The sequence below is a fragment of the Triticum aestivum genome, chromosome 5A (assembly GCF_018294505.1).
Source record: "Triticum aestivum cultivar Chinese Spring chromosome 5A, IWGSC CS RefSeq v2.1, whole genome shotgun sequence".
NCBI lineage: Eukaryota > Viridiplantae > Streptophyta > Magnoliopsida > Poales > Poaceae > Triticum > Triticum aestivum.
In genome coordinates this window covers 667,163,444-667,183,644 of record NC_057806.1, presented here as the reverse complement: position 1 = coordinate 667,183,644, position 20,201 = coordinate 667,163,444, and the positions used below count along the sequence as shown (strand labels likewise).

The 20,201-nt window shown below is 44.3% G+C and overlaps 3 protein-coding genes and 1 long non-coding RNA gene across 6 annotated transcripts; all 4 read right to left on the bottom strand.

Annotated features, from left to right (window-relative positions):
- Positions 1-4,109, bottom strand: LOC123108304 (solute carrier family 40 member 1). The gene is made up of 6 exons (XM_044530127.1): positions 3,872-4,109; positions 3,637-3,787; positions 1,981-2,177; positions 1,137-1,580; positions 606-1,026; positions 1-487 (listed from the first exon to the last, which is right to left on the bottom strand). Exons 1-6 carry the CDS (start codon positions 4,003-4,005, stop codon positions 359-361), a joined length of 1,476 nt encoding a protein of 491 aa, XP_044386062.1. The 5' UTR covers positions 4,006-4,109; the 3' UTR covers positions 1-358.
- Positions 4,110-4,464: 355 nt separating this feature from the next.
- Positions 4,465-7,389, bottom strand: LOC123108303 (sorcin). Its single transcript, XM_044530126.1, has 10 exons — positions 7,201-7,389; positions 7,053-7,111; positions 6,890-6,930; positions 6,731-6,762; positions 6,195-6,223; positions 5,988-6,024; positions 5,830-5,886; positions 5,177-5,253; positions 4,872-4,945; positions 4,465-4,727 (listed from the first exon to the last, which is right to left on the bottom strand). The coding sequence occupies exons 1-10, from the start codon at positions 7,282-7,284 to the stop codon at positions 4,708-4,710; spliced, it is 510 nt and encodes a 169-aa protein (XP_044386061.1). The 5' UTR covers positions 7,285-7,389; the 3' UTR covers positions 4,465-4,707.
- A 2,496-nt stretch (positions 7,390-9,885) lies between these two features.
- LOC123105811 (uncharacterized) lies at positions 9,886-11,976 on the bottom strand. Of its 3 annotated transcripts, XR_006451008.1 has the most exons (3): positions 11,517-11,976; positions 10,605-11,374; positions 9,886-10,171 (listed from the first exon to the last, which is right to left on the bottom strand). It is a non-coding gene; the product is annotated as an uncharacterized lncRNA (long non-coding RNA). The 3 variants fall into 3 exon arrangements; XR_006451007.1 differs by lacking the exon at positions 9,886-10,171 and having other exon boundaries at positions 10,297-11,379; XR_006451006.1 differs by lacking the exon at positions 9,886-10,171 and having other exon boundaries at positions 10,297-11,374.
- A 1,576-nt stretch (positions 11,977-13,552) lies between these two features.
- Positions 13,553-19,116, bottom strand: LOC123105810 (poly(A) polymerase I). Its single transcript, XM_044527961.1, has 14 exons — positions 18,928-19,116; positions 18,729-18,804; positions 18,379-18,489; positions 18,134-18,231; positions 17,958-18,044; positions 17,725-17,861; positions 17,544-17,616; positions 17,404-17,449; positions 17,218-17,327; positions 17,025-17,132; positions 16,865-16,924; positions 16,211-16,272; positions 14,819-15,131; positions 13,553-14,310 (listed from the first exon to the last, which is right to left on the bottom strand). Exons 1-14 carry the CDS (start codon positions 19,021-19,023, stop codon positions 14,011-14,013), a joined length of 1,677 nt encoding a protein of 558 aa, XP_044383896.1. The 5' UTR covers positions 19,024-19,116; the 3' UTR covers positions 13,553-14,010.
- Positions 19,117-20,201: the final 1,085 nt, after the last annotated feature.

The window sequence follows — 20,201 nt, the reverse complement described above, 5'->3', positions numbered from 1 at the left end:
ACAAAAAGGCTGACATACAAACTGACCATATGACAGAAGTGAGACGTACAGCAGGTGATTAGTACACTAGTATGATAGCTTTCCCAGCTTTCCCACCCTGTAGACAATGCACGGTATGTACCGTGCATGATAGAAAATGCACTCTCAACCATGGTGTTCATATACTACTACAAAACTACAAATCCTAGAGTCATGCACACGCATGTTCTCACTTTCTTTTCTTTTTTTCAGGCGTCTTTTATCGACTCATACTGTAGCATCGAGTGATATAATTATAATGAGTACACACCCAACCTCTGCATAGTTAGAATGAGCATAGTCAACGCTAACGCCCACCCACGAGAAGCAAAGATCATGACTATTGCATCTTGGCGAAGATCTTGTCAAGGTGGAACAGGTGCTTGCGTACGCGGTACACGTGCAGCGTGTACATGGCCGCAGCGCAGGTCACCAGCAAGAAGGAGAGCGCGATGAGCTCGCCGAAATCCTGTAATAATTTGGTTGCACACGGAGATCATCATCAGCATTCACCAAAGTCATACTCGTCTCGCCGTTTGGCAACACAACTGACCGAAACAAAAGACACGAGTGAACCGCGTGCGTACCCTGGGGTCGGAGATGATGATGCCCATGACGTAGGTGAGCAGGTCGAACACGGACTGCAGCGAGCTCTGGACGCCTCCGACGGCGCACCGGTCCGCGTCGGGCACGCCGTCCTGCATCAACTGCGTGACGGCCAGGTCGAACATCCAGAGGCCGAGGCGCGAGGCGGCAACGCCGGCCATGAGCACCCACGCCGACGCCACGCGGCCGCCCACCCAGACGGAGCCGACGCAGAGCAGCAGGCAGCACCACTGCGTCCAGATGGACCAGAGCCCCGTCCGGAGCGTGGACAGCCGCGCGTGCGCGGCCGGGTACACCACCGTCGCCGCGATGCCCACCATGGCGCTGAACCCCCGGGCCAGGCTGGTCACGTACGCCGGGATGCCCTCCCAGTCCAGCGTCGCCGTCATCAGCGTGCCAAAGCTGCAGCAGCAACGGAAACAAGATCAAGGTCCAATAAATTGTACCAAGTTATTGCTGAATCCGTGCATCAAATTGGGTAAAAAAACTCATCATGCAGCTTAATGAATTGCCTTAGCACGGAGAAGTAGAGTATGGCGAGAGCAACACCCGGCAGCACCACCTCCTGCCTCGCGTACACGGCCCAGGACTCCCAGCAGGGCAGGACGGAGAGCCGCGCCGTCAGTCTCTCGCTCCAATCTGACGACGCGTCCTGGGAGTAACCCTGCACCGCCTCGTCGGCCTCCGGCGCCGAGGCCGCCGCGTCCCTTGCCAGGCTGTTGGCGCCGAGAGCGGGCACGCTGTTGTACACCGACACGAAGAGCCAGTACACCAGCCACACCGAGGCGACGTTCCACAGCGCCAGCGCCACCGCAGAGGCCTGCGTGGACACGAAGCTGATCACGAACCCCGACAGCACCGGCGCCAGAAGCTTGCAGCTCAGGTCGATCCTCCGGATCGCCGAGTTGGTTCGGGTCAGCGCCGCCGGCGGATGCCCGCCGCACATCACCACCACCCTGCATGCATCGTCGCGGCCATCAAGTTCTAACAACAACACGTACGTACAACTAATACAGTTAGGCCCTCTTTGATTCATAGGATTCTCAAAACGCGGGAATAAGAAAAATAAAGAATTGGAATGGCATGCCCACTTGAATCTCATAGGATTAGCACAGAGTGTTTGATGACATAGAAAAAACAAAGAAAGTGAGAAAAAAGGTTTGAGTGAATGCTAGATTTCCAATAAAATGTAGTACACATGATTCCGTAGGAGAAATTCCTATATGATTCAATCTTATGAATCAAACGACCAATGAAGGAAAAATTTCTAAGGATTCTAACCCTCCGAAAATTCTATGAAATTCTTTTGAATCAAAGCCCTTAGTTAAGTTGTGGGTGTCGAACGGAATTGTGTACCATTCTCTCTCGATCAGTATGGTTCCGGCGAGAGTCGAGAGCGCCGCGAGCGCGCCTGACACGTTGGTGACCACGACTAGAGCCACGAAGACGGGGAAGCTCGTCACTTTCAGGTCATCGTAGACCAGCAGCGCGGTTACCGAGACTCCAGCAACGATGAAGGATAAGCTTTGAACTAGCAGCCACAGGCCCAAAAACTGCATTTTGCCATGTATATTAAGTCACTGGCGACTGCTAATCATGATTAAGAAATTCCTCTTCGTCAGCCCATCCTTACTGCTCATCCAAGACAGTTCTGTAAAACATTCACATATATATGAGGTATATCAGAGTCACAGTTTTACATAATTAGTTTATATCCAAGATAGTTGTTTCATAATACCATTGTTATGATAAGTAATATATTCGAGACAGTTTTTACAATGTGGAGGACTAACTTGTACTCCCTCCATCCCAAATTATTTATCTTAATTTTTTTATTAAGAGGGTGTTTGGATCCAAGAGACTTATTTTAGAGGGTGCTTGGATACGTTTTAGTCTCATGACTAAAAGTAGTGGGACTAAAACTTGCTAGCTTTATCCATGCTTGAATCCAAATATTAAAGAGACTAAAATTAAGTTAATGAGTATTTATTATTCTCCAAAGCCTCCAATCCAGAACTCGCATGTGTTAAAAGAGAGAAATTAAATGAGGAGAAAGATGACTAATCCACATTTTAGTAGGGGTATCCCCGACTAAAAAAATTTAGTCTCAAGACTAGTTTTAGCCCCTCTTTAGTCAGGGTGCTTGGAACTTTAGCCTCTTAAAGAGACTATTTTTAATTAGACTTCTTTAAGAGGCTAAAGTTCCAAGCACCCTGACTAAAGAGGGGCTAAAACTAGTCTTGAGACTAAAATGTTTTAGTCGGGGGTACCCCTACTAAAATGTGGATTAGTCTTCTCTCTCCTTATTTAACTCCTCTCCTTTAACACAGGCGAGTTCTGGATTGAAGGGTTTGGAGGATAATAAATGCTCATTAACTTGATTTTAGTCTTTTTAGTATTTGGATCCAAGCATGAGTAAGGCTAGCAAGTTTTAGTCCCACTACTTTTAGTCATGAGACTAAAACGTATCCAAGCACACTCTAACATAGTTTACATGAAACCTAACATTCTCAATTATTTAGTAATCCCTATTCATGATTGATTTATTACTTGGTTATTAAATATAGTTATTGGGGGCATGACATACATGGGTTATTTGATAAGATGATGATTATGTTGGGGTATTGATATTGTACCGAGCTGCTCTTGCAAGTATATTGTTGTGGTAAACATTGCATAGCTTGGTGCTTGTGGATTTCATGATATGGCTCAGATTTCCTGCATGCACACAAGGTGTTTGCTGAAATGCATATCAACAAATAGCTCGTTGTTTTGATCGTTTCCGCTGCAATCTACGCTCACATGGGCTGATTCTACGAGGTCCCCCAAAAAAATCGCGTTTACGAGATCTATTGGGGTAGTTTCTTTTTTCTTGTTTGCCGAAATCCCCTTAAAACAGCTTTTTACACGGGAAAGAGAACTTGTTGAGATGCCCTGTTTCTAGTCATAGGTTCAATGAGCAATTTCTCGTGATCTTCTGGAAACAGAGAGTGAAAGAGAGCGTTGAACAACCTGGAGGTACGTGAGGCTGTCGACCAGGGTGCCGACCATGGGGCCGAAGACGGCGACGGAGGCGGACTCGACGACGCCGTAGACGGCGGCGAAGAGCAGCGAGCCCGGCCAGACGCGGATCATGTACAGCCCCACCGAGAACTCCCACATGCTGCGACGCGACGCGAATGCGATCGAATGAGGGTGGGATGGGATTAATCGCCGAACCGATAAGGGAAAGGCCCGTAGTACGTACCGTGCGCCCCATCTGGCGAGGAAGTGACCGGCGTAGAGGCGGCGGAGGAGGGCCGCGTCCAGGCCGCCGCCGCCGCCGCCGTCGAGGAGAGGCACCAGATGGCCGCCGCTCCCCGTCTCCGCCAGGGCCTCCATCTATCTACCGAAGCACGGCGGACGGGGCGGGTTCGCCGGAGAATGGCTGGGGATGGGGGGAGCGATCGAGCGGGGTTTTGTTTTTTTGTGGGGTTTGGGGGAGGGCGAGAGTTTGACTTTGACACGGTAGCCAGATGGGCTTTTCTAGGCCTTTGTAGAAGAAATTGCTTCAGACAGAGAGCATGGCACTAGAACACTTTATGGATGTCAGACATGGCTGGCCGTATACTAATGTAGTGTCAAAAACGCTCTTATATTATGGATACCAACCAAAATATATACTGATAATAATTCAAATCATCATTTCAAGTCCTTTTCTAAAAAAACATCATTTCAAGTGATCACGTCATGGAGGAACCAATGGTCAACTCCCCCTGGAACTCATGCAGGATAGGGGGGGACAAGAAAGTGGGAGAATAATAATCCAAACATGGTACAGTTCCTGGGTTTCCAGATGCAGAATCACAAAGCATACAGTCATGCATAAGCATTTTTTTTTATTTTCTTTGTGTGTGTGTATACAGACCTGGATGGCATTAAAATCACAAAATATCTGAGGAACACTAGGAATATAAACCAAATGATGGCTTGGAATTTGGACTTCCAAATGTATGTGCCACCAGAACATTCTTTGGCATGTGGTTCCGGTGAAGGGTGGCATTTCCTTTTTGGTCTTCCATGTACAGGTTTCAGGTAATACAGCTATATCCTGCAGTTCGCCGCTGTAGATTATGCAGAAAGATGCAAGTTAGTGAACAAGGGCGGTAAAACCTTCCATCCGTCTTTGAGGAATATATAAGGTTGTCTAGACTCTGACGAGCATGAGATATAAGCAGTTCGGTAGATAGAGGGGGGCGGAAACTCACTGCAGTAGACGAACTGGTTGAAATCCAATGTCACTTTCCCTTGCTTGGTTGTGTCAAATGAGCTGAACAAGTTACTGGAAAGCGAGAAAATGTTTCATCAGTAATTGGGAGTAAAATTTAGCACATGGCACTTTGGGAGAGACAAATCACGGAACACAATTCTGCAAAATGTTCCTTGTTATTCAAATGTAAATCAAGTAACCACAGACCAGTCTACAATTAGGTTTTAGTTGCAAAGTAGAAGATGTCCAACAGCTGTGTACTGTGAAACATTGAAAAGCACGTCGGAAACATGTTGTGCGTACCGAGCTGACTGCACAAAGATGCAGATCGATATGAACTCATCCAAACGAACCATCCCCTTCTTGCTCTTGTCGAAGCTCTGAGAATAGACAGGTATGAAATTAGCTAAACAAAATGAAGTAAAGAATAAGAAGCACAAATGCAGCTAGTACTAGCAAAGGGCTCTAGGCTGCGTAGCTAGGAAATGGATATGATCGGACGAATGAAGTAAAGAATGCTGAAGTAGCATTTTCTCAAGTTCTGTCATACTGCAAGTTTTTTTTTACAGGGATATACTGCATATTCTTCATTTTATATTCACTGTTGACTTCAGTTTCCACCTACATTTTCTCAGTTGCATGACCCATTTCAAGCTCAAATATGAAAACCCATGATCATATAACTCATCTTAGTACTTCAACGACCAACACTGGTTTTCTGAACAGCAACAACGGGCGATCGACGAACACTAGTTTTACACCTAGATGCTCCAATTTGCAAGAAAAGGCATCTTAGGATAAATAACATCTCAAGTTTTAAATTTGGACAGGTTCACCCTTCAAATGTATCACTGCAATAGTTAATCACAAGCTCATGATGCCTTCTGGGAGAGCCTCTAAAGCTAGACATGAATAATCCTAGGATAAACCATGCAGTAGCAGTGAAAGTGAAGTACCTCACAGACAGTGTAGAAGGCAGGTGAATCCAACGAGAAACCGAGTTTGATTAGTGCCTGTATAGAACATGGAGGGAATTAAAAAAAATCCATGTAATGTTGCTCATATGGGACACAGTTGACAGTACATCTCAAAACTAGAGAAATTAACATATCACCTCATACACATCCTCAAGGCTGAGAAATCCACGACCCCTGAAATTAAGGAGAGGATAAGAAAAGTACAAGAATGATATCTGAAAACACACGCACAAACAAACTGAACACCTAAAGTCAAGAAAAATACAAACTGTAACAAAGTTTAGGGTGGCATTTGAACAATTTATGAATGCCGCACATGGCTACAAACTCATGAGACATGATACCTTTCTAGGGTGGAGAAGACACCCTGCACCTGCAAATTGAAAAGGAGCAGTGCATATAAACGATCAAGTCAAACAGGAAGCATGGAAATAGGAATGCATTACAGTGAAGCTCACTCCTCTCAAATGTAGTGTAACATATATTATACAGAATAGCAGGCCAACTTACTTAACAATTCATTTAACCAAACTTCAAATGCCATGGCCACAATACTATCAATTTTTCGACAAGGAAAAACAAATGTGCATGCCAGTGACTAATCCTGAATGCCGAGCAGATCGAAATGGAGACCCCACATACTCCCTCCTTCCATCTATATAGGGCCTAATGTGTTTTTCAAGACCGCCTTTGACTATTCATAAGACTAATAATACATGAAATGTATAATGTGAAAATTATATCATTGGAAGCTCCTTTCACGTACGAATTTGACTGTATGCTTTGTGTAACTTGCATGTCATATATTATCACTATAACACTTGGTCAAAGTTAGCCTCGAAAAATGATTAGGCCCTATATAGATGGAAGGAGGGAGTACCTTCTGAAGGAACTTGTTAAGAGCCAAAAACTCTGCAAAGTACAAAGGGATACAGCAAGCGAGGTCAAAATCAGATCATCTTTCCAAGTGATCACAGCATGGAGTCAATGGTCAACTTTCCCTAGAGTAGCAGAGTTCATGCGGATATGAGCGGCTAACCTTCGAAGCTCATGGTGCCGTTCCGATCGAAGTCATACATCCTGCACAGTACAGTACAGACATCATTGACCCTCCCAATCCCCAAATGAGCTCGAGTCATCGGATAAATTAGACAGAGCGCACAAGCTGAAAGCCCCGGCGGCCAGAGGAGGTGGAGGAGGACCTGATCATCTGCTGCACGACGGAGAGGGGGAAGTCGAGGTTGCCCACGGCGAGCGCGCTCTGGCGGGAGGAGAGCGGATTTCCGGGTTAGTGGTCGAATTCTGGTCGCCGGCACTTCCGAGTAGGGGGGGCGAGGGGATAAGGAGAACCTGGAGCTGAGGAGCCGTGATGTTGCCGGTGCCGGCGGCGTCGACGCGGTCGAACCACTCCCGGAGCACCACCGCGTTCTCCATCTCCGCCTCTCCGGCGACGGACCAGAGCGTTTCCGTGGGGTGGGGCCGTGGGGGGAGGGAGGTGGGAAACTGGCAGGTTTACGTCTTCGTTAATTTCCGCCTTCGAACCTAGAATACGTAATGCGCGTACATGTACTTCCTCGCTAAATTTATTAAAAAAAATTAGCAAAAGGCCCGTGCGTTGCAACGGATGAACAACAAAAACTCACGAAAATTATAATGTCTGACATAAAATGCACTCGTATGAACCGAAATCAGCAGCGCTCAGAGATTATTTTGTCAACACAAACAGATGGGGTTACAATGGGTACGAATGATTGAAAATTTTAATCAAGAAAATAAAAGAAGAAAAAAAAATGGAACAAAAACCATCAATCCTGTGCATGTATCCAACTTCGTCGAGATGAAAAGGAAATGTAGAACCAAGCTCGTCAATCGTGTGCAATTGTGCATGTAGATACGGAGAAGCAAACAGATGAATGCAACGGCCATAATCAAGCATTTAATCCTTTTGTAGCTTTCTCGTTAAAAAAAATCCTTTTTCTAGCTAATTCCTCCTAAGTTAGTTAACTTCTTTCTTTAATCTCGTTTTTTGCATGGCGAGAATCAAGCCTTGAGTCTCCAGCCCGCGCTTGGGCACCAGCCGTCTCACACACAGGCAACGCGTGTCGTTTGGCCGCTCTTCCCTCCGACCTTATCTTCTCAGCCCCCTCCTCTCATCCTCTCGTCTCTTCCCCACACCTTTCTTCTCCCCATCCCCGATTCCCTTCTTTTCTTAGCACCCGATCCATCGTGCACGCCGCCCGCTACCGGAGCTCCAACGCGCCTCTCCTCCTCCCTCGTTTCTCTCTCCTCTGCCTCTCAGTTCTTTCTCTTTTCCCTTGTCCATGAGAAGGAGCACGCAAGGAGCCTCGCCGCTGCTGCCACCACCACCACGGTTGTCTTCACGCCACCGCCGCCTCCGAGTTCGCCAGCCGCTGCTCAGATCTGCGGGATCCATGTCCCCAAGCCGCCGGTGTCCGTCCTGCGTCCCGGATCTGGCTTGTCCACGCCCTTCGGCCTCCCCTGCGACCAGCGCCGGCACCCTCCCCACTGCCTCGTCTACATGCGTGAGGACAACGATGACAGCGCCACCATCGACCGTCTGGGCCGTCCCTTGGCCTTGCTCGCGTGGGCCGCCGCGTGGGCAAGCCAGTCGTCGCCGGCGGGAGCGACAGTGAACGGGACTACTCTTTGCATTCACTCTATCCCGTCTGCATCTCTGTTTTCCTCACCGGACTGACGTTGAATAATACCAAATTACAGGGTGTTATTTGCATAAGCGAAACGTTTTCTCCTATAATCCACTTAAAATAGGATGGCGGGTTTAATTACTGAAAACACAAGGGCTTTTTTGAAAAAATGTGTGACGTACGACCAGAAGCAATGCGCGGTTTATTATTATTATTATTATTATATTATTATTATTATTATTATTATTATATATATATATACTAGCAAAAGAGCCCGTGCGTTGCCACGGGAAAAATAAATCATGACATGTCCCTAGCGCTCCATCAGCGTTGCGGCTTTTCCTCCTCATCACTACCGCCGATGGTGGTCAAGTTGTCCGCCTATTCACGATGAATGATGAATCCTAAGGTGACGAGCTTGGTAATAACACTTAGCACACTACTTTCGCGAGCTCTTTCCTGCAGCCTCGTCTATTGACGGACTTGTAATGATTGTGGGCACTATCCTTGTATCATCTACACTTGATGCATGTACCATCCTTAATATCGGTGTAAACGAACTTTTACTATCCACTGTATTGAGTAACCACTGCTTTACATGACTACTTTGACAATCCCATGTTTATCTCAAATATATGTGAGTATATAGTTAAAAATACCTCTTATTCTCACCAGAACGGCGAAGTACAAACTGAGCCCATGAACTAAATTCTAGATTATGCAAAACAATTTAAGATCACATATGTTTCAGATTTAAGAAGAATATGCACCTATGTTATCAATATTAAAAAGCAGAAATACCAAGCAACCCTTAGGGAAAGAAGGCTCGTATCTTATAAAACATTCTTCCCCTATATACTCTTCATTGAATTTATCAATTAATCCACATTCTCATCCATGAACGCATGCATCATATGAGAATTTCAGCAAGCACAGATTAGCTAAATAAAAATCCAACTACGTCCACATAACAAGTTAGGTCGAAAGAGAAGACACGACACATGCGGCCATCGGATTGAGTTTTCTCGAACATGTCCGGTCCTGTGGCAGGTCGACCGACCTGTAATGATTGTTGGCCCACCCCTGTCTCATCTACACCAACCCCACATTGTGTGTAATCTTTTTTTCATAGGGTGCAATTGTTCAGGTCTAGAGTCATGCAATTGTTGCTAGATAAATTTGAATGAAATTACTAAAGGTCTTACATGATGAAGCTCGCCGGCGAGGGATCGAATTCATTGAGAATGTCACAGACGATTCCTACGCATCTTCCATCCTATCTGAATCATCCGAGCCTAAATCTGATGGGTAGTTCACACGACAAACAGTCGATACAATAAACAGAAAACAGTAACAACAAAGCATCATATAGTAGCAGCAAAAATCACATTCCTTTCTCTCTTATTTTTTCTCATAATAGCAGCAAATTCGAAACCCGTCCTAACTCAGGAGAGTATCTTATAGTGGCCGCCGCCTTGTTGGACACATGCCTAAACCAACCGTAGCACACCAGCCCCAAGCACTGATCCAGTTTCTCTAATAAATTAAAAATTAAACTGTAATAGGGATGTGGCAAAGTCAGTAGCGGTGGCATCAACCTGGGGATTGGCCTTGAGGCCGCGGAGCTTATAAAGCTTGATTTTTTTTTGCTTCACCTGTAATGCATGAAAATATCAGTTCATTCACCAAGACTTGCTCACGTTTCATCATGGGATATTTTCTTTTGATGCTCATATGTGCTCATGAATTATAGAAATCAACAGGAGCTTAAGGGCGTCGATTCAGGGATACAGACCAAAAAAGCAGACCAAACGGTACATTAAGCAACATTACAAATTGATTGTAAAAAGCAACGATACATCCACATATATCGGGATACTGGCCAAAAAGCAAGTTAAACAATTTACACTACTTGAACACACCATATTGATTGTGAAAATGCAGTCCAAGCCGTACAAATTCCATTCTAATATATAACTGAAAAAGAAAGGATTTTCAAACCATGTATGTACAGTTGTACACTACTGCAACAGTACAGTACTCCAGTTCATACAAATACTGCAACACTCGTCTTGTGGAAAAAATTACCATGGGCATATCCTTAGAGGAATAGGGGATATCAACAGCTCGGGAATTGATTCTGGTGGAGAAGCACATGAGTTTGCTGCTGAGGAGCTGTATGGTGATGTCCGAGAAGAACAGTCGACCGACAGAGACTCGGATAGACGGAGCAGTTGTTCAATCAGAGGGCTGTTGGCAGCCAACCCAGGTGTGGCCGAGTGGACGTGAGATACAGTTCGAGTCCTTCACCACGTAAATCTTCGGCAGAGGTTCCTTGAGGTCTGTCTGCACAAACACAAATCAGCCTGAACAATCCCTTTGTTGTCTTGAGCAGGAAAAGCAAAAACAATAGCCATGTCAATTTTTCAAAGTTGATTTCACACCCGGTGCAAAAGCATGGAGATTCCTTGTGGTTAACTCGTGCTTCGAAGAAAAAATTATCCCTGTTGCGTTCTCTTTTCGAAAGGTAACAACTTGGAACAATATTAAACACATTTTTTCACATGCTAAATGCATTTAGGGCCTCTCACATCCAATGCTGCATGAATCTCCTGCCTGATCATGTCCTTCTAACTGAAGTTTGATTTTACCCTGAAATATATGTGCACGGTGAGGACTGCACTAACTTTGTCGCCCCTGCTGCAATCAAATTTGTCAATATTCATAGACCATATTCCACAAATACTCTGACTTTCTAATGAGAATTAGAATTTAGGGGCCAAATACTTTCAGATTTGGGGAGAAAGTTATAGATAAATGTGTTGCCGTGAAGCCTGATGCCCTTTGTCTTGAAGCTCCTGTACTACAAAAAATATATCAGTTCAGTGTTGTTCTAATCTAGACCGTGAATCATGTTGCTCCCTGCTGTTTTCTCGAGCAGGGACTTGTCCTTGTCGTTAGCCTATGGCTCTGGAAGGGAGAGAGGGAAGGAGGTCTCACCATTATATGAGTAGGAGGGTGCTGGAATCCATCTTGCGCAGTTCTCCTCCTCCAAGTGCAGGTCGCCCTGCCGCCGGCCGGTCACCGGAGGCGCCACCGCCAGCGACCGTCTCCGTCACCTTGCGCCCATTCTCCTTCTCCTTTCTTCCTCTCTTTCCTCTCTCCCTCATGCCCTGTCTCTCTCTTTCTCTGGACGAGACGGACGCCGCTGCGAGCAAGCCCCCGCACCAGCCGCGAGATCCCTCCCTCATCTTGCGACACTTCTCCTTCTATGCCTTCCTCTCTTTCCTCTCCCCCTCACACCCTGTCTCTCTCTTTAACTGGATGAGCAAGACATCGCCGCCGCCACCGGAGCAAGCCGCCGCACCGGCCGGCAGATCCGCCGCGCCCGGATCCGCGCGTCTTCCTCGCGCTGTCGAACGCTTTATCACTTTGAAAGGGCCGCGGGTTCAATACAGGAAACTACAGGGTTTCTTGCAAAAACAATGGTCAGAACGAAGGGTTTTCTCACCTAATAAGGGACCGCGGGTTGAATATTAGAAAGTGCAATGGCTTTTTTGCAAAAATGCGCGACGGATGACCAGAAGCAATGCGTGGTTTATTAGTAGGTACAGGTAGAGAGGTAGAGATAGAGAGGTAGAGATAGAGAGGTAGAGAGGTAGAGATAGAGATTAATATTAAAGTATTATATTATTATTAGGGGATTAGGGGAAGATATCAAGATTCATAATATAAAATTGATAAAAGATTTTGCAACAAAGGTCTTGCAAAATTTTGCAACAAGAGTCTTGTTGTAGAAAAGATAAAAAATGAAAGAAACTATATGATGGCTCCATCAACAAATCAGACGGCTCGAGGATGCGGATCCCGCCCACACATAACATGTCCACCAAATTTCACATGTTAAATTTATGACCCTACCGGAGGCTTGAAAACACTCCCTTCATTTTATTTAGTCCGTATATTTGGTCAAAGTCAAACTTTAACTTTGTAGGAAAAAATATCAACATCTACAATAAAAAAATTATATCATATGAAAATTAATTTCATGATGCATCTAATAATCTTTTCTAGTTTCATGCAAGAAGACTTCTGTTGTAAAATCTTCTCTTCTCTAGTTTCCCGCAACAATACCATTATTGCATAATTTTCTTTTCTCTAATTTCCTGCAACAAGATTCTTGTTGCAAAACCTCCGCCACATCTAATTTTGTGCAATAAGACCCATATCGCAAAGATTATAGCAACATTTTTTGCCACGCCGCGCACTTGCACAGTCATAGTTTGCTGAGGCGTGCGCGTGTTCCAGTAGGCCACGTGTCGGCGGACGTTCCACACTAGATTGGCCGGCCGATCATAATCATTTCCCAAATTTGTTTATAGTCAAATTCACTTCTAAACTAAATATGCGTACATACATTAAGAATAAATTTATGGACCCTCTTAGCTACTGCACGTTCACTGGTTGGCATTTGCGAATGTTTTGGTGACGGTTTTAGTTGTACGAGGGGTGGCACTTTCTTTAGAACAACGATGTCAATTTCTTTACAGAAGGGCGTTTTTCTTCTAAAACTGTCACCGTTTGATCTCGCTTTACAACCAAAACTGATAGAAAAATGCATTCACTTGCCACCCCTTTCCCAGCTGACATTCCCCAGATAACATCACCGTAAATTTTATTCAAACTAAATTTGCACGACCGAAACTATCGCAGGAACTAAATTGTTGAAGTGCCATCCTAAGCTTTCTTATCTATGTTTAGGTACTTTATTTTTTTTCGGTTTTCTCGTCTTCTCTCATTTTTCCTCCTGTTCATTTCTTGCACCTCTCCAACACTTACCCTTTATCTGTTTAAAAAATCCACAAAAATAGTCAAAATATATCTTAGGCAAAACTAACCAATGGAATTCCGATGAGAAATTAGTACTACCTCCGTTTCGGATTATAAGATGTTTTCAATGTTTTCAATATAGACTACATACAGACTAAAAATGAGTGGACAAACATACTAAAACGCGTCTATATAGATCAGATTCAGAAAAAAAGTTAAAACATCTTATAATTCGAAACGGAGGCAGCAACATTTTACCTCACAACAATCATCACAACTGAAGCAGTAGATTGCCATTCCTTTCATTTTTCGCATGTATATAGAAGCAATTGATAAAAACGGAGAGTTCCGTTTTCCCTAAGATCAGCTCACTTTCTTATTGAATTTTTGCAAATGCAACCACATGCTGACAGCACTCTAACTCTAGCACACGTCACTTACATGCCTAGTAAACGGAAGAAATTAAACAAGATAAACCTTACATGTATCTTGTCTACAGCCTACCCTTGATCTTCTGCACAACCAGGAGGGCATCCTCCCAAGGTAAGTTCAGTGACCGACAGAATCGTAGCATTGTGTTCGTATTGGCCATCCTGAACTTCAGGCCATCAAATCTGAGGGCTTCAATGTGCTTACCAGCGAAAACAGATGGGGTGTTGCTGCTTCACTCTGATTCACCACTACGAAATAACATGGACAGTGGACGATGGTCTGCATCAGTAACATCCGCCGCTGCCCTTGGCAAAGCAGCAGCATCATCGGTGGATGCACACGGTGACTCAGCACTCATGGTGTCCATGATCACTTTTCCGAGAACAAATCGGACCTCGGCAGTAACTCCATCTTCCAGCAACTTATAGTCAATCCCATGTGACCCTCTTCTCTTGTCGTATGAAGTTAGGTCAGAATCAAGGCCGTTAAATATCCCCAACACTCTGCCCTTCTCCCTGGCTGATACAAAAACCTGGGAACAGACCCACGAGAAATCTTAGTATGCATGATGATTATCGACTGACTTGAGAACAAATATACGAGGCAATTAGCAATTTAACTAAACTATATAGCGACTGTTCTGCTACATCCATGCATATTCTCTTGTTAAAACTGGCAGAGATTCAGCAGTGTATTGTGTGCTAACTTAAGTGGCTAGGCAATATTGATTCAAGTGACATCAATAAGAGCCCCAACCACTGTTCTATTTTTCTATTTGCCCAGTAAAACAGAAACGTCTGGAAGTGATAATAAAATGATACCAATATTTGAGAGCACAGAAACAATCTAAATAACTATTTAAATATTAAAATGCAATTAAAAAGCGCTTCATAAAACGCACTGCTGATTCAGCCTGGAAACGGGAAAATAACATAAGTTGCCCCCAGAACAGGAAAACAGAAAATTCAATAAAAAAATGTAAGAACTGCTGGTGTGAAGATGCATGGTTGGGAATTAGGATACGCTAAAGCGGTACTTACAAGTCCTGAAAATTGTGATGCCCCCGGATATCTGACCACTGATTGTTTGAGAGTATTTAAACATGTCAATGTATCAACCGAAGATTTGACTAGTGACACTAGATGTGATGTCCGTTCCATAAGATTATCCACTTTGGCCCCAGAACGCCCAAAAGCTTCTGGGACATATGTAACTGGTGCTCCAACATCTTCGTTCAGGAACTCGATGGCACTGTCCCATGTTCCAAAATGCATCAGTGCAGCAAAAGCCTTGATTACCTGGGCATCTTGTGGAGAATTTACCAATGCATTGTGAAATGCCAACAGCGCTAGCCTGTTAAATAATATCAAGTGAATGAAATATCCGGAGCATGAGTGACAAAGAATATTCATACCGAGGACTGAAAATTGGGTCAAGATATGCTACTTGGTTGTCAAATAAAGAAACAGAAAAAACAGTTTGCCTACTCAGAATAATGGGTGCTAGTATAGGCACAAAAGAGGACAACGTAAATGCACACTGACAGTGGTACGGAGTACTGCAGATATTATAGAACTACGTTAAGTATGTAAGTTTCCAGGCTGGCATAAGTAAATCTAAGAAGATGCACTTTGTCTTCTCTACTCATCCAGACTGAAAAGTGAAAACTACTCCCTCCATCTGGGTTTATTGGCCCTCCTTGTATTTAGTGTTGAACTTTGACCATAAAGTTAACTAATAAAATACGTATGAATATATGTCACAAAAATTATATGGTATCTTTTTTTCAATACAAATCTAATGGCATACTTTTTGTAGCATAAATCATATGTTGTGAGTTATATTTAGATGGCCAAAGTTTGTTTGATCCAAAATACTAGGGTGCTTAATAAACTTGGACGGAGGGAATAATACGCCATGATTATGATGATATAGCCTAATAAACTGTATACCAAAATGTAAAGAAGATAAATATGGTGATATAGCAAAACCGTGATTATCTTCTAATGTGAAACCCAGGAATTAAAGTGATGATATTAGTAATATGACATGAGCTGATAACAAATGTTAGAACAACCACCAGATTACGAAAGTACACACCCACCATGCTGATAAAACAGCCCTTAACAGAGCCAGCAAATGTGTATATTAGTTTTACTAGAAATCAGTCAGTAGATTAAGGAACTATAAAAGAACCACTTTAGGTTTGCATCACTCACGGCAGTGCAAGCCTGATCAGCTATACTTTATGCTTGTCTGGTTGGTACTTGGTATATCCAGCACCAGCACTTCCCGAGGAGCATAATTTAATACTAGCAAGTACAAACAAAGGAATGCTGTATGGTTTACTGCCCTTGGTATAACTTGAGTAAACCCATAATCGTAAACACAGTCAAGTCGAGACACGCACTTCAGCACTCAAGGACCCTTACCACAAAGAGCAGTGGCATGGGCGGTCAGCGGAGAAAAACTTGTCAAGATTAGCCAATAGATTCTGCACAAGTGAAATCAACAGCATGAGACAACATATTAAGCCATAATCTTAAAATCCAAATTTCACATGAACTAACGGGAAGGACACCCACATGGCAACAGCAATTTGAAAAGGGAATCAAGTACTGCTGAAATATAATACCAACTTAGAAAGCATCAGAAATAAGCAACATGACAAGTGGTAGTTCTAAAGTATAGAAAGATGTCAAAGTGACAGATACATCATCTAGTTATTGGCAACACTCTGCCAGTGCCATGACGTGTGCACAGGAAAACAGTTCTTTTCACCAAATAACCCAGCAATAAAGAAACTGGGGATGTGCAATAAGTCAATCTAATTAAAAAATAAACCCAGTTGATAGCCCCACAAGCCCGTAACTGCAGATGACTAGAGACCTAATATAGAGTGTTGATGGAAGCATCTTTTGCCAAGGTGAGGAATACCTCAGGACAACGAAGCCAGCCCCATCATTTTGACAGCTATGAATATGTACCCACACTAATAGCAAAGCTAGAGTTAAGTGTGCGCTTAAATTTTGCAATATATTTAGAATCCAACTTTCCACACAACATGGCACATTTCAGTTACTCACCATGAGCATCAGCCCTCTGTCACTAGATTTGCCCTTTAACTGATCTGACAAATATGCTGCCTAAAATTCAAAGAGCATTCAATAGTGAGTAAGCTGGAAGAGAAGTGGTCACGACCAGAAATCTACTTGTCTAGCAACGAGACCGCGTTGCTCAACTTACCTGAAAAGGCAGCAAAATATCGAGAAGTCCATATTTTCTAAGTAATCTAATCGAAGACTCTGCCGCCCCATAAGATAGCATATATTTCATTTCCATAGCCAACCTTGTCTGCAGAATAAATGAGGTCATCAACGTAAAGAGAAAATACACGAGAAAACATATATGTTTGCACATCGCTTTCAGGGAGATAAACCTTGTCGATATCTATGATGGATGGAGAAAGATCACGTATTGCAGTAGAAGTTTCGCTGGAAAACTGAAAGCCAAGGCGAGCAGCAACTCTCAAGCCACGCAAAATTCTGGCTGAAAGAAATTAGAATCAAAATTTGTCTTGGATAGATAATAATAATACAAATCAAGGACATTCTTGAACACCAACCAGGATCCTCCTTGAAAGAAACATGGGCAGGAATCACTGTACACACCTGATTGATGATTTAAGGAGTTAAGCAGAAGGAAAAGGGTAAGTAGACGAGGACATGGTTGAATCTGCCTGAGAAGACTCTCACTCACTATTACCTTGTTTTTCCTTAGATCCTTTACTCCATTCACATAATCATAAACTCTGTAATTGAATGGATTAAAGAATAGGCTGCCATACAAGCATTAAACAATGTTAGTAATTTAGCTCCCATGATATTTCACAAAAACTGCATTTGATGAGCATTTGAAGTACAAGACTTCGTACAGAACATATTACCTGTTTACTGTAAAGTCTCTTCTCAATGAATCCTTCCAGAGAAGAATATCCCCCTCATCATGGCCATCTGTCTCTTCTGAGCAGTTTACATTTTCATTTCCTTTCACTTGAGTCGTATTTGTTTTGAAGCTTGAAACCTGTAAGAACAAAAGACAACATAAGCAAACGAGGGTTAGACAACAATGCTCTAAGAACCAGTATCCAAAATGCCAATGTTCCTATGAATAATAAACCTCAAATAATGAACCACGCCATCTAACAAGACATATTGGAAAGCGTTTGCCAACGATGAAACAACGTGAGAAAACATGTTGTTTAATCTGAAAAGAATCAGAAGCACGTCAATGGGACAATGGTATCATTATTTTTCGAAATAAGAAACATGAGTGATCTTTGAATGAACTGAAACCTGTTTGAGACTTGCAGTGGTGATCACATCAAAATCTTTAGGTGCCCTTTTGAGTAGCAAATCTCTCACACATCCCCCAACAAGATAAGCTTCAAATCCTGTAAAACAACTTTGTCCTTGAGTACTGCATACATTCTTATGTTTTAGCACAGTGGTGAGTTAATAAGCAAAAAGCATGACATGAATGTGGTGTCCAAGCTCTTAGCTTTGAAACGGGGATAAATAACCAAGCAACTTGTATGCACCTTTTCGTTTCAGCATTTGTAGAACAGTCATACAATTGCGAGGTATAGCGCCCGCGGGGATTCCAACGGCTCTCGAGTCAAAATATTTCCACGACGAAGGATCGATGAATCCTGCACATGAATAACAGTTGATAAAGTCGATTTGCATAGACATACATGGCTTACATTTGTTTGTCAGGATTTACTTGAACATCTTTACTCGAAACGAACAACTGGGTGCTTCCCATACACCAAAAACCAGTGCAGAGAGAATGTGATAATAATAAGTACTAGTACAGGAGCTAAACGAGAACAAGCTACCCGTGCAGCTGCACAACAGCTGCGGAAGGCGAGCTGCATAGATGATTTACCTGGCCTTGAAGCGGAGCTGGACCGCCCGTTCCGCAGACGACCGCCGTCTTCCTTCCTCGAGCCGTACTTCCTCATCTGAAGGTAGCAGGGCGATGGATGGGTTAGAGACAGGGCAAAACTTTGCTGAAGTGCGCCGCCGGCGAGGTGCTCGACGGAATGCCAGACGGGCATGGGGGAGGAGGCGGCGTGGTGACTGACCTGGAGGAGACGCGAGGCCGCGGAGCTGAGGCGGGAGAGGAGGGGCGCGGGGGAGGGGAGAGAAGAGAGGTCGGTGCACCGTCGGACCGCCGTCATGACATGGCCTGGGGAGGCAGGCGGGCGGTGGCGGCGCGGAGGGCGTGCTGTGCGGCAGACGGCGGGGAGTCTTTGGCACGCACGGTTGTTGTACCTGGCAACCCAGGCTGAAGCGGGCCGCTCTCAGTGGCCACGGTCCACGGAGAGAGGGGGGCAGGGCGCAGTCGGGCTGACGGCGAACGGCCCATTAAGGCCAGTGAACCAACGAGATGAGCCCAAACTCAACGCAAATGCTATTTCTCGCTCGTTGCGACGTTGCCGGTAGCAATAGGTCTCGCCTACATCTTTTGAGGAGTTGGGATCATATGGAAGTACTGCGAGGGAAACATGGGGCAGGCAAGGGCATGTTCGGCCAGTTACTAAGGGTGCGTTTGGATCTTAGGCAAGGTCAGCTCCTAGCCTTGCCTCGCAAGAATATTCATTTGGTTAGGAAAATAAAGCTAGCCTCTCGTGTCAATCTAGCTTTTAATTGCCAGAAAAACCTTGCCGAGGGAGGTGAGCCAATTCGGCTCTCTCGCACTGGCAAACACACAATCATGGACATCTTTGACGGTTAACGCTTTAATTTTGCGCCTTTCCAAACACTAAGCCTTGCTTTCGACGACTCTAGCCGGAACAGGCTAGATTAACCTGGCCTAGCTAAGCTAGTTGTGCTAGTAAACCAAACGATTCCTAAGTGGCAAGCGCCAGGGTTGGGAATGGCGAAGCTAAATGCGGATGACGCGATTGTTAAGTAGGCCAACCGAAGTGAGGTGGAAGTGACGAGATGATCAAAACCATTTTTGGTGCTTCTGTAGTGGTATTTGAGGGTGTTACGGATGCAGTGATGCTCAAGGCTTTGGCATGCAAGGGGCAGTATCTCTAGCTGAGGACCTGCATGTAAATACTATTAGTATCACATTCGACTATATGAGAGTCGTTAATGAGTTGCAGGGATCTATCCATCATGGAGCCTATTTGCATGATTCTAAAGGAGACCGGAGATCAAGTTGTAGAGTTTCAACAGTGCACTTTTCGTCATGAATAACGCGGTTGTAATGGGGAACCCCATCGATTACCTATGGGAGCTACTCGCCTACTACTATGCAGTAGGGCGCTATGTTTGGTTTCTTGAGCCTCGAGCTCACTTTCCTATTACCTGAAACATTGAAGTTTAAATAAAGTAGTGTTGTTTTACC